This window comes from Balaenoptera borealis, assembly GCF_965194805.1.
Source record: "Balaenoptera borealis genome assembly, chromosome: 11".
Taxonomy (NCBI): domain Eukaryota; kingdom Metazoa; phylum Chordata; class Mammalia; order Artiodactyla; family Balaenopteridae; genus Balaenoptera; species Balaenoptera borealis.
Window position 1 is genome coordinate 25,136,644 of NC_138868.1, and position 16,098 is coordinate 25,152,741.

The 16,098-nt window shown below is 47.8% G+C and overlaps 1 protein-coding gene and 1 long non-coding RNA gene across 5 annotated transcripts in view; one reads left to right on the forward strand and one right to left on the reverse strand.

Moving 5' to 3' along the window:
• Positions 1-1,716: 1,716 nt before the first annotated feature.
• On the reverse strand, positions 1,717-6,897 carry LOC309606583. 3 transcript variants are annotated; one of them, XR_014231960.1, is made up of 3 exons: positions 6,846-6,897; positions 5,452-5,632; positions 1,717-5,079 (listed from the first exon to the last, which is right to left on the reverse strand). It is a non-coding gene; the product is annotated as an uncharacterized lncRNA (long non-coding RNA). The 3 variants fall into 3 exon arrangements; XR_014231961.1 differs by having other exon boundaries at positions 6,650-6,891; XR_014231962.1 differs by having other exon boundaries at positions 6,646-6,891.
• A 175-nt stretch (positions 6,898-7,072) lies between these two features.
• ABTB2 (ankyrin repeat and BTB domain containing 2) overlaps positions 7,073-16,098 on the forward strand; it is a 181,600-nt gene continuing 172,574 nt past the window's right edge. The window contains exon 1 of one of the 2 annotated variants that reach the window (XM_082343689.1): positions 7,073-8,393. In XM_082343689.1, the coding sequence (XP_082199815.1) occupies positions 7,511-8,393 (883 nt within the window). In that variant the 5' untranslated portion in view covers positions 7,073-7,510. The remainder of the gene's footprint in view (positions 8,394-16,098) is intronic. The other variant, XM_082343690.1, reaches the window with a different exon arrangement.

Here is a 16,098-nt window from a genome sequence, read left to right on the forward strand (position 1 = left end):
CACTGGCTAAAATGGAAGGTTTATACGCTCTAGGCCTGTTGTATTAGAATCCCTGAAGGTGGGGCTCAAAGATTTATATTTTATACAAGTCTTCATGGACTTTGAAGTTTAAGAGACAAATGCCTCAGTTCCCAAACTTGCCTGATAAGAATCATCTGGGAATGGTTGTTTAAAATACTTTTACCTGGATCACACTCCAGGCTTATGGAATCAGGACATCCACGAAAGGTCTTGATAAGAATCATCTGGGGTGGGGGGGATAAGCGTAATAGGTGAGGGAGATTAAGAAGTACAAACATCCAATTAAAAATAAATGAGTCACGAATTCGGGCCCTGGTCCGGGAAGATCCCACATGCCACGGAGCATCTAAGCCCGTGCACTACAACTACTGAGCCTGCGATCTAGAGCCTGCGCTCTAGAGCCTGCGAGCCACAACTACTGAGCCCATGTGCCTAGAGCCCGTGCTCCGCAACAAGAAAAGCCACCAGAATGAGAAGCCCGCACACCACAGTGAAGAGTGGTCCCTGCTCGCCACAACTAGAGAAAGCCTGCGTGCAGTGGCGAAGACCCAATGCAGCCAAACATAAATAAATTAAATACATTTTTAAAAATAAATAAATAAATAAAAATAAATTAGTCACAGAGACGAAATGTACAGCATGGAGAATATAGTCAATATTGTAATATCTTTGTATGGTGACAGATGGCAACTAGACTTATCGTGGTGATCATTTTGTAATGTATAGAAATATTGAATCACTAGGTTGTGCACTCAGGACTAATGTTGTGTTGTTGTAGGTCAATTATACTTCAATTCAAATACATACATACATACATACCTACATAACGGGGAGTGGGAATCATCTGGGAATACTTGTTAAAAATACTTTTACCTGAATCACACTCCAGGCTTACTGAATCAGGTCCTCCAGGAAAGGGGACTGGGACTTTAATAAATTTATTTATTTATTTTTGGCTGCATTGGGTCTTTGTTGCTGCGCGTGGGCTTTCTCTAGTTGTGGCGAGCGGGGGCTACTCTTCGTTGCGGTGCGCGGGCTTCTCATCATGGTGGCTTCTCTTGCTGCAGAGTACGGGCTCTAGGTGCGCAGGCTCAGTAGTTGTGGCACGTGGGCTCAGTAGTTGTGGCTCACGGGCTCTAGAGCACAGGCTCAGTAGTTGTGGCCCGCAGGCTTAGTTGCTCCGCGGCACGTGGGATCTTCCCAGACCAGGGCTCGAACCTGTGTTCCCTGCTTTGGCAGGCGGATTCTTAACCACTGCGCCACCAGGGAAGTCCCTGGGACTTTAAATTTGTAATAAGAATGCCAGATAAATCTTAAAAGTTGAATGTTTAGTAAATATTGCAGAGTTAAATGTCATATTTAACTCTAGGTATTTTCCATGCCAAGATAGAAGAGCACAATTGCAGTTAATTGATAACCGGTGTATAGGACATCCAGATGTGGGGATTTGGCAATAGTCCCTGGGTTTTCTGTCTTGTAGTTTTAATTCAGCTCTGCAGCTTTAAGTTCCAGCCCATATCCCTTAAAATTCCAACCCCAGGCTCTTGAAGGCTTCATCTCTAATAACAGCTATCAAATCTATGACACCAACTGCTTAACAGGCAGAACTCCCTCTTGGAGAGACTCCTTCCTCCCCATCTTGTTTGTTTTGTGAAACTTTTTACTCGTGCCTGCACCCCCACGCACTCCACCTCCTTTTCTCCTGTGGACCAATGCCCTAGGTTTATATTTACCTTTGGAATCACATTTGTGTCCAACAGAATCACCAAAATCCAGCTTTGTGCAGGGGTCAGATGGTGAACCTTGCCCTGTTCTGGGATTTATCTGGATTCCTTCCAAGGCTCCTGCCCTACCACCACTGCCTGAGGAGACACATAAACAATGGAGTTGTCTTTTCTGCTTCAGGTTAAATAAAAAATCCCAATCACTTTACAACAGTTCTGCCGGGGATGGGGAGAGTTCTCTGCCCAGTTAAGTCTGAGATATACTAGGTCAAAAAAATATAAACAGAATCTTAAATAAAATATTGCATCATGAATATAGTAGAGGGAGAAACACGGTGCAAAATTTCTCAAACTTAACTATTGAATCCTTTTTCACAGACTATCTCATGAGACCATTCAGCAGAACACGCTTTGGAAAAGTGTATTTTTTCCCCGTAGTCATCTTGGGGGCTCTTTGTGTCAAATGAACTGTATGTCTCTTTATTTTTTATTTATTTAATTTTATTTTTTACAAGTAGAACTTTTTATTTGGAAAGTTTTGGCACTATCATGTACAGGAATGCAAAAATTTTTTAATTGAAGTATCACTGATTTACAGTGTTGTGTTAGTTTCGGGTGTACAGCAAAGTAATTTAGATATATATATATAGGTATATATATATATATATATATATATATATGTATATAGATAGATAGATAGATAGATGTACTCTTTTTCAGATTCCTTTCCTTTATAGTTTATTACAAAATACTGAGTATAGTTCCCTGTGCTATACAGTAGGTCTTTGTTGGTTACCTATTTTATATATAGTAGTGTGTACATGCTAATTCCAAACACCTAATTTATCCCTCCCCCACTTTCCCCTTTGGTAATCATAAGTTTGTTTTCTATGTCTGTGGGTCTATTTCTGTTTTGTCTGTATGTCTCTTTAGTTTTGAGGTCCAGAAAACGATACCTGTGTCAGGAATGGGCTACCTTAGGTTACATGGAACAGAAGGATTACCTCACAGTTTCCACACCATTGGTGCTTTTTCAATAGCTGAGTGTTCTGCTTGAAATTCAGCTACAAAGCTGTTCTGCTAACCATGGCACACTCGTCTACCTACCAGCACCTTTGTCAGCTCTCCTGGCATTCCACACAGTATTTCCTTCCTTGCAATTGTACCATTCCTCCTCTACATGCATCAATCTGTGTGGTGAGCCAATGACCTGGCAATGGCCCTTGGTCAGTGGTTTTTGAAAAGCTCCACAAAGCATGTTTTGCAGAAGAGTTAGTCTCATATGCCCATTTCTACACATTGGCCACGCTTTTATTTATGGCAGGGACCTTGTCTAATGCACCTCTACTGTACCTAGCCCAGTTCTAGACCCAGTAGGTGTTCAATAAATGTTGCTGAAAGGATGTACCAAACATGATCCATAAACTAAATTAAAACTTGGTCACTCTCCAAAGTCAAGGTCATAATCTACCTTTCTCATAAGAGAGTTCTATCTGTACTTAAATAGTTGGGATTATTAACCCCTTCTCTTTCAAGATAAATTCTACAGTATTTTGTTCTCTAACCTTCACACTGTTTTTGATTTTGTAAGAAACTGTATAACAAATATGAGACCTTGCCCAAGATAAAGTTTCTACATTTTATTTCAAGCTCCTGCCTTACATAATTTTTGCATAGGCAATCCCAGATCTGTTTTTTAATTTCTCACTCCACTGGGAATTCTCCCAATATTTGCTATGGTTTCATCATGTTCTTATTAACTTGTCCAGCCACATGACAGTTGTTTTTCTTCAAAGATTATGTTTGGGCCAGGCCTGAGTTGAGAAAGTGGGTCTGCTTTCTCTTCTTCTAATATAATTTGCATTCCTAAGGTTAAACACATTACTACCAGATTGCCTTAATTAACCACATACATATATGTAAGAAGCCATGTCAGGACTTCCCTGGTTGCACAGTGGTTGGGAATCTGCCTGCCAATGCAGGGGACACGGGTTCCAGCCCTGGTCCGGGAAGATCCCACATGCCATGGAGCAACTAAGCCCGTGTGCCACAACTACTGAGCCTGCGCTCTAGAGCCCGCAAGCCACAGCTACTGAGCCCCCATGCCACAACTACTGAAGCCCACATGCCTAGAGCCTGTGCTCTGCAACAAGAGAAGCCACCACAGTGAGAAGCCTGTGCATCACAACGAAGAGTAGCCCCCACTCGCCGCAACTAGAGAAAGCCCGCACACAGCAAAAAAACCCAACGCGGCCAAAAATAAATAAATAAAAAATAAATAAATTTATATGAAAAAAAGAAGCCATGTCCATTCTTTCCTTGATCCAAAGTTTTGTACTTCATCCGGCTTGCCAACTTCCCAAAAGATTAACTGAAATCAGTTGGCTTGTGTTTAAAACGGTTCAGTGTATCTTGTCCTCTACCACTATCTCTCTTCCTCTCTTTCTTTCTCCCCCATCACACAAAACACAAACACAAGCACACTCTGGGTTTATTTGTACCTCCAGTCCTCAAGCAGACTATAGAACTCTTTGGGGAATATATCAAACACAAGAGATCTACAGTCTTAATTGTCTTTCATAACTTTCTAGCCCCTTTACCAGATGTTTCCATAAAGATTTTTCTTTCTTTGTTTTAATGGTGAAAATTAAAAGACACATTTCAGTATGTCTCTAAAAGATAAGAACATTTAATAAACATAACCACACTACCATTACCACATCAAAAAACTAACAATGATTTCATAATAGCAAATATTCCAATAGTTTCATAAGGTCAAATATTTATTGATTAAAAAAAAAACCCGGGGCTTCCCTTGGTGGCGCAGTGGTTGAGAGTCCGCCTGCCAATGCAGGGGACACGGGTTCGAGCCCTGGTCCGGGAAGATCCCACATGCCGCGGAGCAACTAGGCCCGTGAGCCACAATTACTGAGCCTGCGCGTCTGGAGCCTGTGCTCCGCAATAAGAGAGGCCGCAATAATGAAAGGCCCGCGCACCGCGATGAAGAGTGGTCTCCACTTGCCGCAACTAGAGAAAGCCCTCGCACAGAAACGAAGACCCAACACAGCCATAAATAAATAAATAAATAAATAAATAAAAATTGTATAACTTAAAAAAAAAAAACCCTACAAATTCCAAATAAATTCCACACATTGTGATTGGCTGATATGTCTTCTAAGTCTTTTTCAGTGTATAGGTTTCCTCTCCATCTCTTTCTTTCCTTGTAATTTACTAACGGAACTCAGTTGTTTGTCCAGTAGCGTTTCCAGCCGCTGAATTTTGCTGAACAAATCCTTGTGGTGCAATTTAACATTCACAGCATTCTGAAATTTGGCTGTAGGCATGTTTGATTATTTTTACACTTCAAGTCATCAAGTAACTTGAATATATTAAGATAAATCCCATCTGCTCTTTTCCCCCAAGAAATATTCCAGATAGTTTCCTAGATAACCTTTCTATTCAGTAAGTCCTGTCCTAAATTTCCAGCTGTCATTTTCGTTACTTTTTAAGGATGCACACAACAAAATGAAAAGAAAAAAGAAAAGAAAAGAAAAGAAAAGAAAAAAACCCAAACAAAAAAACTTTCCCGAATTTTTTTCCTGTAAACATCCATTAGTGGGCGACATTTGCCTTAGTATTATATTTCCCCTAATAAATATTAAATTACATCCGATTTTCGCATTTTTGACAAGTGGAACCTCCTTACCTACTTCGACTTCTCATCTCTTGTTCTATAAGATGTAGTCACACCTTGTGTCCTCTCTTGATTTGGTCCCTGCGGACTTGTTCGTATGAGTACTTCCATCCTTGACGCCATTCCCAGCCCTAACCATGAGGCGGCGGTATTGCATAAATAAAGATGCGCAGGAAGACAAAATTAAGCCAAACTGCCAAAGAAAAAGGAGTTTCACAGGGAAAGGGCCATTAATTTAAGAAGGAAAGAGACAAACCAGACATTTCTAGTTCGTATCCAACTCACGGCCCAAGGTCAGCACCGTGTGAGATACAGCACAACGGAGCTATTCAAGAGCGCGGGAGGAGGCTGACTTGGGGGAAACGCGTTCACAGTCTCCTCCTTGATTTTGCGGTTCCACTGGAGGAGGCATATGCACATTCGTGCACGTGTGTGTGAATAGTTACAGGACAGCAGCGGGACGGAGTGGGACCGCGCATGGATCTGCTGGAACCAATCGAACTTTGACCGCCGCTGAACACGCGCCTGAGACAGGTTTACAAGGGTGCTGCTTGGAGGTCAGCTCTCATTTTACCCGGCAAGGAAAGCGAGTCCTGAGGGGGGCAGATAACTCGCCCAAGGGCACACCGTTAGGAAGAGGTGCATTCAGCCAGGTGTTCCGAGCGCAGGCCAGTGCTAGGGAGGGACGTTTCTCACGTTCGCACACCCATTACACACGTGTGTAACAACCCCCCATCCCCCGCACACATACACACAATCGGACACTGGCTCCTCGGACAGGAAGGATCCAACACAGCAAGCGGTATTGTACAGTTGTTACAGCGAAGACACAGACACTTGAGAATCTGATCAGTTAGAGCCCTCTCCCTGAGTAATACTCAGACTACTGCATGTGTAATATTGCAAGTGACCGGGGGGGGGGGGGCGGAATCGCAGGCCTCCTGGAGCCCGTCCATTTATCAGATGCCAGATTAGGGAGAGATTGGTCTGACTGGAGCTTAGAGAGCACCGTAAAGAAAACCAGAGGGATTTGGGAAGAGAAGCAAACAGGGGCGTCCCTCCTCCCTCCCCACCTTCACTGGAGTTTCGTCTGGAAGAAGGGAGGGCCTTGGCAGAAAGTCTTAGGAGAGAAGTGGAGCGACTGGCTTGGGTCCCCTCCCCCATGCCGCTGTGCCCTCCCCCAGCCCCACCTTCCTCGCTCCCTACCCACACTCAACTCGCTGGCGTCGGTGTTCGGCAGCACAGGGCTTGAAAGGGAGCTGCGAACGCCCAAAGCCTGGACGACGGGAAAGGGGCAGCGCACAGTGGCTTTTCCTTCACATTTTTCTTTAATTCGTCAGCTCCCGAGCCTAACGTTTCGATCCCTCCTTTCCCAGTCTCTGCTCCCCACCTCCCAGCTCACTCACTCGCCTTCTTTCCCCCCTCCTCCACCGTCCTCCCGTCAGCTCTACCAGCCCTCGGCCTCCAGCCCCGCCTCCGCCGCCGAGGGGTTTTACCCGCGGCGGAGTGAAATCTGCATAGTGACCGCCTCTGTGGGAGATCATTGGTGCAGCCCCTGCCCGTCGCGGCCGATGATTGGTGGGCTGCCCCGCGTTATTTGCATGCCGGTGGCGGCCGAGTACCTAGCCCGTGCGGGCGGCCGGCGCCGCGCAGAAGTTTGTCGAGCGCTTCCTCGCCGGTTGGTTCTGTACTCGCACAGCTCTCGGAGCCGCCTCCTTCTGCTGCCGCCGCCCTGTTCTCTCGGGATTCCTTCTCCGCGGAAGATAGACGCTTTGCTTGAGAGAAGTTGAAGTGGGCCAGGGGGAGTGCCGAGGAGGAGCAGCGGGGAGCTGTTTCAGTGACGGCTTCGAGTCCAGACGCCGGGAGCGTGGGGCTCCGGCCGCCGCGAATCTCGCCCACCTTCCCGCGGCCGCCGGGTGGGCGGGCGGGCGATGCGGCCGCCGAGCCCCGCGGCGCCGAGAGGAAAGAGGGCGCCCCGGAGAGCTTAGAGCTTGTTTCTGCCCACTTGGGGAAGGACGCATGGAGTTGTGAGCACCCCTCGCTCGGCGAGGCCGCCCCCGGCAGGCTCCCCATGGCCGGGACGTACAGCTCCACCTTGAAGACGCTGGAGGACTTGACCTTGGACTCCGGGTATGGGGCCGGGGACTCGTGCCGCTCGCTCAGCCTCTCGTCCTCCAAGTCCAACTCGCAGGCGCTCAACTCTTCGGCGCAGCAGCACCGCGGGGCGGCCTGGTGGTGCTACTCCGGCTCCATAAACAGCCGCCACAACAGCTGGGACACGGTGAACACGGTGCTGCCCGAGGACCCCGAAGTGGCCGACCTCTTCTCGCGCTGCCCGCGCCTCCCCGAGCTGGAGGAGTTCCCCTGGACCGAGGGAGACGTGGCCCGGGTGCTTCGCAAAGGTGCCGGCGGCCGGCGGCAGCCCCTGTTCTCCGCCGAGGCGGTTAGGCGCCTGGCGGGGCTGCTCCGCCGGGCGCTCATCCGTGTGGCCCGCGAGGCGCAGCGTCTGAGCGTGCTGCACGCCAAGTGCACCCGCTTCGAGGTGCAGAGCGCCGTGCGCCTGGTGCACAGCTGGGCGCTGGCCGAGAGCTGCGCGCTAGCCGCCGTCAAGGCGCTGTCCCTGTACAGCATGAGCGCGGGCGACGGGCTGCGCCGGGGCAAGTCGGCGCGCTGCGGCCTCACCTTCTCGGTTGGCCGCTTCTTCCGCTGGATGGTGGACACCCGCATCTCCGTGCGCATCCACGAGTACGCGGCCATCTCGCTCACCGCCTGCATGGAGAATCTGGTGGAGGAGATCCGGGCCAGGGTGCTGGCCAGCCAGAGCCCCGACGGTGGAGGGGCCGGAGGCGGGGAGGTGTCCGTTGAGGCCCTGGAGATGGTCATCAACAATGATGCCGAGCTCTGGGGCGTCCTGCAGCCCTATGAGCATCTCATCTGCGGCAAGAACGCCAATGGTAAGCACGCGGGCCCCCGACCCATGGACGGGGTGGGGGAGAAGTCGGACATGAGTTACCCAGGGGGTGAATTTCCTAGGACGAAGGAAATTCAAGACCTGAGAGAAAGCTTTCGGTCTACGGGTGGAGGAGTTCATTAAAGGGTCTTTCCCGAGATTGTTCTTTCAGCGACTGACTTTTGGAGGGCAAAGTCGTGGTTGATCTTGTACTTTCTGTTCTGCGTCGTGTTGTCGCTACTGGGGGCTGCTCACTGATTGAACCTCTTGACCAAGCCATCCCTGAACCTCTCTTGGCGTGAAGCTTACTGCCCCGTCGCTCTCTGCCTTGCTTGACGGATCTATAGTTGGCGTCTCTCCCCACAGCTGGGCAGTTCGACTGTGGTTCTGTCCCGGTTCTCTCCAGTCCAGTAGCAGTAGCCAGAGGGCCCAAACTCTTAAGACCTGAGCCTTGGGTAAGTGGGATGGGAGGAAGGGAGCAGGAAGCCTAGGACCTTGGTGCTGCCACCTTGGGCTTTGCTGGACTGAAGCATGCCTTTCAGGCCCTCTCCTGGAAGGTGGAGTGGTACTGGTGGGTTCTTAACTCTATGTGCCCAGAGCGATGGAACCTGGTGACTCCTGAATCCCATTCCCAGAAAGGGAACCACATCCTAGCTCCCAGGGCCTGACTTTCAAAGCTGTCACCAACCAAGTGAGCAATTGATTAAAACCCTGTGTTGTATTATATTAAATGCACAACCTTATGGACTTTCCTGAAAGAAACCAAGACCCAGTCAGTAAACCACGCTATTGGGAAGAGGAGTGGGGGGATGGGCAGTGGCATGGTGTCAAGTCCGGGAAAGAAACCATTAGGTAGTTGCATTTCTCTGAAGGATGACATAGCTTCAGTGCAGAAGGTGGTAGGGAAGCACTTGACCTTTTCCCTTGAAAGGTTACGGTGCGACATACATTCAACAGTAAACTGCCTACCAGACTCCAACTTCAGGAGTCAGCAAACCATCAGTTATTTGGAATGGTACTTTGGCTAGACATCCTTGCAATCTGATTGGAAGGCCATTTTGGGGGCAGCATTCAGTGGCAAGTAAGTTGTCAGTGGAAGAGGCCATGTGGGTATTGGAATGCCATTAAAGGGAGTCATATTTAAATGTGGTTTAACATAATCATAATAGCTAAAATTTTAAATTAGCACTTAATAATGTGTCAGTCACTGTTCTTAGCACTTTATATGTTAACTTAAGTAATCTGTAGGTACCTATAGTATTATCCCCATTATACAGATGGGGAAACCGAGGTACCCGTCAGTTAAATAATTAACCCAAGATTACACAGATATTAAGTGACAGGGTGGAATTTGAACCCAGGCAGGCTCCAGAGTTCAAGGAGAAGAAGCAGCTTTGTTTTCACTGGTCCAATTTTCAAGGAGAGCACTTGACATCCTAAGGCCTCATTTTGAAGACAGTCTGCATTTACCAGTGTGGCTGACTTTGACTTTCATGGGTTTTGTTTTTAATTCTGGCACTGCCAAAAGGAGAGGCCTGGAATGGAAGGAAGAGCATTCGCCTTTAAATTTTCCTCCTCTTAGGTCAGAGTTGAGGTCAGTCCAGAATCTCAGCTGATATTGTCACAGCTGATAATTGTGTTTACCCTCCAGGTTTGTGGCATCAGCATGGGGAACACAGCCCCAGGAGAGGAAGTGGAGGGCAGGGGGATTTCCATCTGGTTGTCATAGCCCAGGGGGAAGCGTTCTGAACTTTTGGCTGAGGGGAGGCCCAGACTGAACTCAGAGAAGTGAAGACTCTTGAGGGAAAAAACAAAGGCCTATAATCCTATAAACCAGACTAGAATGAAGGAGGGTAATGGGTGGCAGAGAAACAAAGCCAAAACAAAAACATGCCCTTCATGCAGAACTGGTGCCCCTCAGGTGGAGGAACTTCTCAGTTTTTCTAACTGTAAACTGAGGCTATTAAGAGCAGCTGCCTCTCCAGGGTCCTCTGAAAATGCAGAGTCATGAGAAATTGCTAGAACACAGGTGTCTTCCACTAAAGGGCTATCCCAAAGGGCCCTAGGTTTCTTATCTAGGGTCATCACTCCTTGGGATTTTCTTCACCGGATGGGGTTTTGACCCTATAATTTTACCTCTTCCCTCCCATCCTCCACCCCAAACAATTCTTCTTAAGCCATGCAAGACAGCAGGACTCTATGTGACAGACAACACATCTGTGGGATGTTCCGAGCAAACGTGTCCCTCCATACATTCCTTGGTCTCCAGGGAGCTCTCCTGCAAGACAGGTGGCCATTCGCTTCCCCTGAGTTACATGGATGCTCATTTTTTATACATGAAAACCTGAGGGTGGCTCCAGTAAACAATAACCAGGCTGATTTATTGTCTCTTTAGACAAAGTGAAATGAATGTTTAGTAGAGGCACAATGAATTACTTATGCCTCAAAGCTGACTTCACAGGGAAGCATAAACTGCTTAGGAAAGAAATGGAGAGATCCTAAACCTTAGTTGTACTAAAATAAGCCGAGGCCAGCAAGGTTACCATCTATACAGCTGAAGACTAAGTGGGAAATGGCTACGCACGGGAGGGAGTGTGCTGGTTCGAAGTCTTGTCCTGCTGGTCTTCCCTTTATAGTATATATTTATTGTTGTTATGCCTGCTAATTATACAGCATGGACACATGCATTTGAGTCAGCTATATAGGGCTCTTAAACTTTTAATGTCTTCCAACCAGGAATTTAAGACCCCTAATCCATCTAATCCCATCCATTACTCAGAGTGCTGGGCAAATATGGTTTCGCTCAGCCCAAGATGGATGATAAAATTTCTATGGTGTTTATAAAACATGATCTCAGCTTCGTAGAGCAGCAGGAGTTATATATTGCTTGCTCATTTGGTATCTATGTCCCTGTTCCCAGGGCAATGTCATTAAGTGATGATATCTTCCTTGTGGGAAGTAGAGAAACCACTTTAATAGGGCAATATTTATAAACACGGATCTGGTAGAAAATAGAAACTTCTCTCATCTACTTTCTCTCTCATCGTTGTACATCAGTTCGATGCTGAGCCATCACTTCAGGGTTTCTTCTTGGTCACTTTTCTTACTAAGCTTTCATGAATGTCCATGGCATTAGAGAAAATCCCCTTCCATTTGGTGACTCTAGGTTAAATGATAAGATTTTGGTGAGAATATTCCTGCTCCAAAGCAGTAACCAGGATGTACATGAAGGTAGCTCTATCATAATGGTAAGGAGCAAAAACTTTGGAATCACAGTGAGGATTTGAAGCGCACCTCTGCTGTTTATATGAGTGACCGGGGGGCATATTTCTTAACCATTCTAAGCCTCAATTTTGTTATCTGTTAAATGGGGGTTAATCACAGCACCTAATTCTTAAGGTTGATGAGGATTAGGTGATATCCTAGATTTAAGGATCGTAGCACATAGTAAATGCTTAATAAATAGTTGCAGTCATTCAACAAATATTTATTGAGCACTGACCCTGCCTGCACCACAGTTAAAAGTGCTGTGGATTAAGTTGGGGGATGGGGAGGTTCCTCCTCTCATGAAGTTTACAAACTAATGGAGGAGACAAGGAGAAAATGAACAAATAGGGATTTACTTTTAGCAGTAAGTGTTACTAACAACAACAGAAAACATAGTAATAGGATAGTGTGACTGGGGCTAATTTAAATGACAGCCAAGGGGGGCCTCTCTGAAATTTCATTAGTAGTAGGTAATACATCAATACTGCTGATGTCTAAGGATCACTCATCAAAAAAAAAAAAAAAAAAGTGACTGAGGACCTTTCTGAATTATTCAGTTATTTATCAGCTGAGGCAGAGTCCCAACAATCTCATTTGCAGCCGAGAAATGAAAGGGCTGCATCTACAGCAGGGCTGAAAACTCTTCTAGTTGTAGAATTCATTTAACAGGGAGATTATAGGATGGATTTCCATTGAGATAATCAACTCCAGGAGCAAGGGTTAATTGAGCCGCTAGACGCTGTTTAATCAGTTTCCACACCTGGGTAGTCTGGGCTGCGGTGGCAGCTTCCCTCCTCTCTGACTGTTTTATTGAAGCCCAGAGAGCTGGTAAAACTGAAACAAAGCAAGCTTTGGAAATGCAAACTTTTTTTTTTCCTTGAATGCCTGAGAAATGCAAGCCAGCCTTAAGTAGTTAGAAGAACAAGGCAGGCGGGGATGTTCTGTTTCCTCCAGGAGGTTTTACCTGCCTCTGTGCCCGACTGAAGGGCCACCTCTCTGTGAATTTCCACAGCACTCAGGGCAGATTCTTGAACTGTTTCCTGTTTGTGTCTCTCCCATCACACTGTAGACTCAAAGGTATCACTTTCTCCCCTGTGCCTCACATGGGGTCTGGCACACAGTAGAGGCTCCATGAATGGCAGTCAGGCCAATGATTGATCCCACAATACAAAATGTTCAATTCCAGATACTTCATTTGAAATCCTTCAACCCCCTCAGAAGAACCTTCCCCTGTTTCTACCATGGCAGAGAATTTCAAGTTCTTGATGAATAGAGGCAGCGTTTTGGAGTGTACCCAAACCACAGGGACGTCATTCAAACTTTTGATCCCCTAATTTTGAGCAGGGCTTCCAAGGTCACCTGTGCTAAGTAAAGATAAATGGGAGGGATTTCAGGTGTGGGGGGGGGCTTCCTTCAGTGTGCAGTGCCCATAGTGGGCGTTTCACAGCAGAAGTCTGATGGGCAACAGATAGATCCACAGGAAGACTGAGTTGAAAGACAGAGGCACTCAGTTCCCCTAAGAATAGCAATACCAATCCCACCTTGCCTGCAGAGCTGCCCTAGAGAGCAATTTGTTGATGACTATTGCTTAGAAGAGGGTGCATCTGTGTTGCACCCCATCTGCCTCCAATCTGAGGATGGCACTAAGGCAATCAACTACCGAGACATTCCTGGGTCGCACAGACAACACCTAAGGTTCTAAAATAAACCAGATTGTAGAGCAATTATACTCCAATAAAGATAAAATAATAAAATAAGCCAGAGACACTGGGCTGCGAATCCTCAGGTTAGTCCTTATCCCATTTCCCCATCACTACCTGTCCTTCCCCAAGTAGGGCAGTGGGTGAATGCTTTGGCCTCTGTTTCCACACTTCTACAGCTGTAATAATAGGCCTAACCTTTGCGCAGGTCCTTAAACCTTTTTATCTAGGATCTCGCCCAGTGCCCATAAAAATCCATCGATGGGATGCTCTTTCACAGAAGGGTCTCTGGGAGCCCAAGATTCACAGCTTGGTAATGGCCGGGCCAGGACCAAGCCCCATATCGCTCAAGCCTTAGGCCTGTGCTGTTTCTGTGAAGAATCACGGAAACAAAGGGTAATGAGGACCAGGGCAGTATTTTTCCCCTGCCAGTGGAGGCAAGGGTCAGACTCACAGCAGCACCTGCTATAGATCTTGCTTGTTAATGCCTGCTGCGTCCGGGCTCTTTACATCCATTAGGCCAGAGAATCTTCACAACCAAGCTGAAGACCAGGCATCAAGGCCCAGGTGTGGATCTTCCTCCGAAGGATGCTGTGATTGGCTGTTTAAATGCTGCTTGCTGACGGTCCCAGAGTGTGTCCTGCAGGTGCCATCGATTTTAAGGAGCCTTTATTGCTGCTCCTGAGGGGGCGGGGAACTCTGCCGCCCAGGGAGGGCCTTACAAGTGTCAGCTGCTGGGCGATCAATAAGCTCAGCTGAATGGCAAAGCTGCCACCTCCACCGTGATTGTCTTCTGACGGCGGGGAGAGCCAGCCCGGAGAAGGAGGACATGCAGGAGGAAAGAACCCAAAGGGAGCCCGTGTTTAGGCCACTGGCCTCAGGGCACTCAACTCACTTGCTCTGGAGTTGGTGGAAAAGCCTTTATGAAGGGGCCTTTGATTTCCTCAGAGTCCACTACGGTTTCGGCTGAAATCTCAGTGCCAGGAGCACAGGGAGAGAAGGAATCCGCGTAGCGAGCACTGAGATGCTCTGGCTTTGAGGTCTGAGTTGGGCCCCAAGTTGCCTTGCTTCTTACAAAGGCCTGGAGCAAGTTGCTTCAAGTCTCCGACTATAAAGTGAGGGACCAGCTCTTATACACGGGTGGTTGTGCCTGCGGGCATACTCATTGCTCCCAGGATGTCAGAGCTGCCTCTGGGTTGAGCGCTGAGAACATAGCACAGGGTAGGGCTGCCCAATGTCATTCCTGGCGCCCTCCCTTTTGAGTTGTGTGATCCTGGGCAAGGTCAGTGCTGTGCCTTTGTTTCTTCCTCTATAACAGGATTTCTCAGCCTGTCACTGTGGCACTTTGGACTGGATAACTTTTGTTGCAGGACTGTCCTATGCCCTGTAGGAAGCTTAACAGCATCCCAGCTCTACCCACTAGATGCCAGTAACACCCTCCCTCCCCCACCTCCAGCTGCCAGTGGTGACAATCAAAAATGTCTCCAGACATTGACAGAGGTCCCTTGAGGGGCAAAATCACCCCTGGTTGAGGAAACACTGCTCTGTAATAGAACTGAAAAGAGTACCCAACTCATAGGATGTTTGTGGGATTTACTAAAAGTCTCTGTAAGGGACTTTGCACTGTGCCTGGCACATAAAATATTAATTCTAATCACTGCTATGTTTTTGCAAACTTGTGTTGGTTTGCAGCCAGTCATGTTCACTTTTGCCAAAGTGGGCATTTCTAGTGCAGGGGAGGATCGTGACCCAAATCCCAGAGCGATGAGTGTTAGTCACAAGGCTTTCCTTGGTGACTAATAGGTAGGAGGAAGTTACAGAATCTGGAAAAAGCACCTTTGCACCTTGCTCAGTTATGGCTCTATTGCCCTCAAGATGAAGCGGGCTAGCATTGGGCAGTGACATCTGACCCTCCCTCCAAGCTCAAGGCTGACCCTGCCAGGATGACAGTGATGGTGCAAACTCAACGCTCCAGGCCCTGCAAAGTCATTCTGCTATGGGACCCTGCCCATCGCAGCTGCCAAGTCCTGAGCCACAGGGCAGCAGGTGTTTTGCGTTTTGCTGGCCTGTCATGTAAACATACTTTGTGATCTTCTTGCTTGTTTTAAAAAAGGCCTAAATGGTTTTGCAGCTTTGGCAGTAGGCTTGGAGCAGCTTGCCGAATTGGGAGGAGAGAAGCTTCAGAAACACAGCCCGAGTAAGCCTGAGGAATGCCACGCCGGCCTAGTTAATCAACTACTTGCCGAGCGCCAGCTACGTCCAAGGCCATGGAGGAGGATGGGAATTGATCTTGCCTGTCAAGGAGTTTAGAATCTAGTAGGGAAAGCAGAGCATCTCCATGGATTCTTCCAAGGAAGTTTGGGGTCCCTGCATTCAAATGAGAGGGATTATGTTGAGGCCTCATCTTTCCCACTGCCCATTAGGGGTGCTTTTCATGAGCTATTTCATTTAATCCTCCCAAGCCCCTCTGTAAGGTAGATATACTGTCCACCCCTTAGATGGGCACCTTGAAGTTCTGGTGACTGGAGAGCTCAAAGGGGAGAGGTGAGCCCTGGCTGGGTGTGAGGGAGGGAGTTGGGGCTGCTTTGTGGAGGGTGTGGCATGTGAGCCAGGGGCACTTGGGCAGGTGGAGCTGGGACAGGGAAGGGAAGGTGGTGCAGAGAGCACGCAGGCTTGCCGGCAGAGGGAATGGTGTGAGCAAAGACATGGAAGCCAGAGTGTGTGTGTTGGAAAATGGCAAGT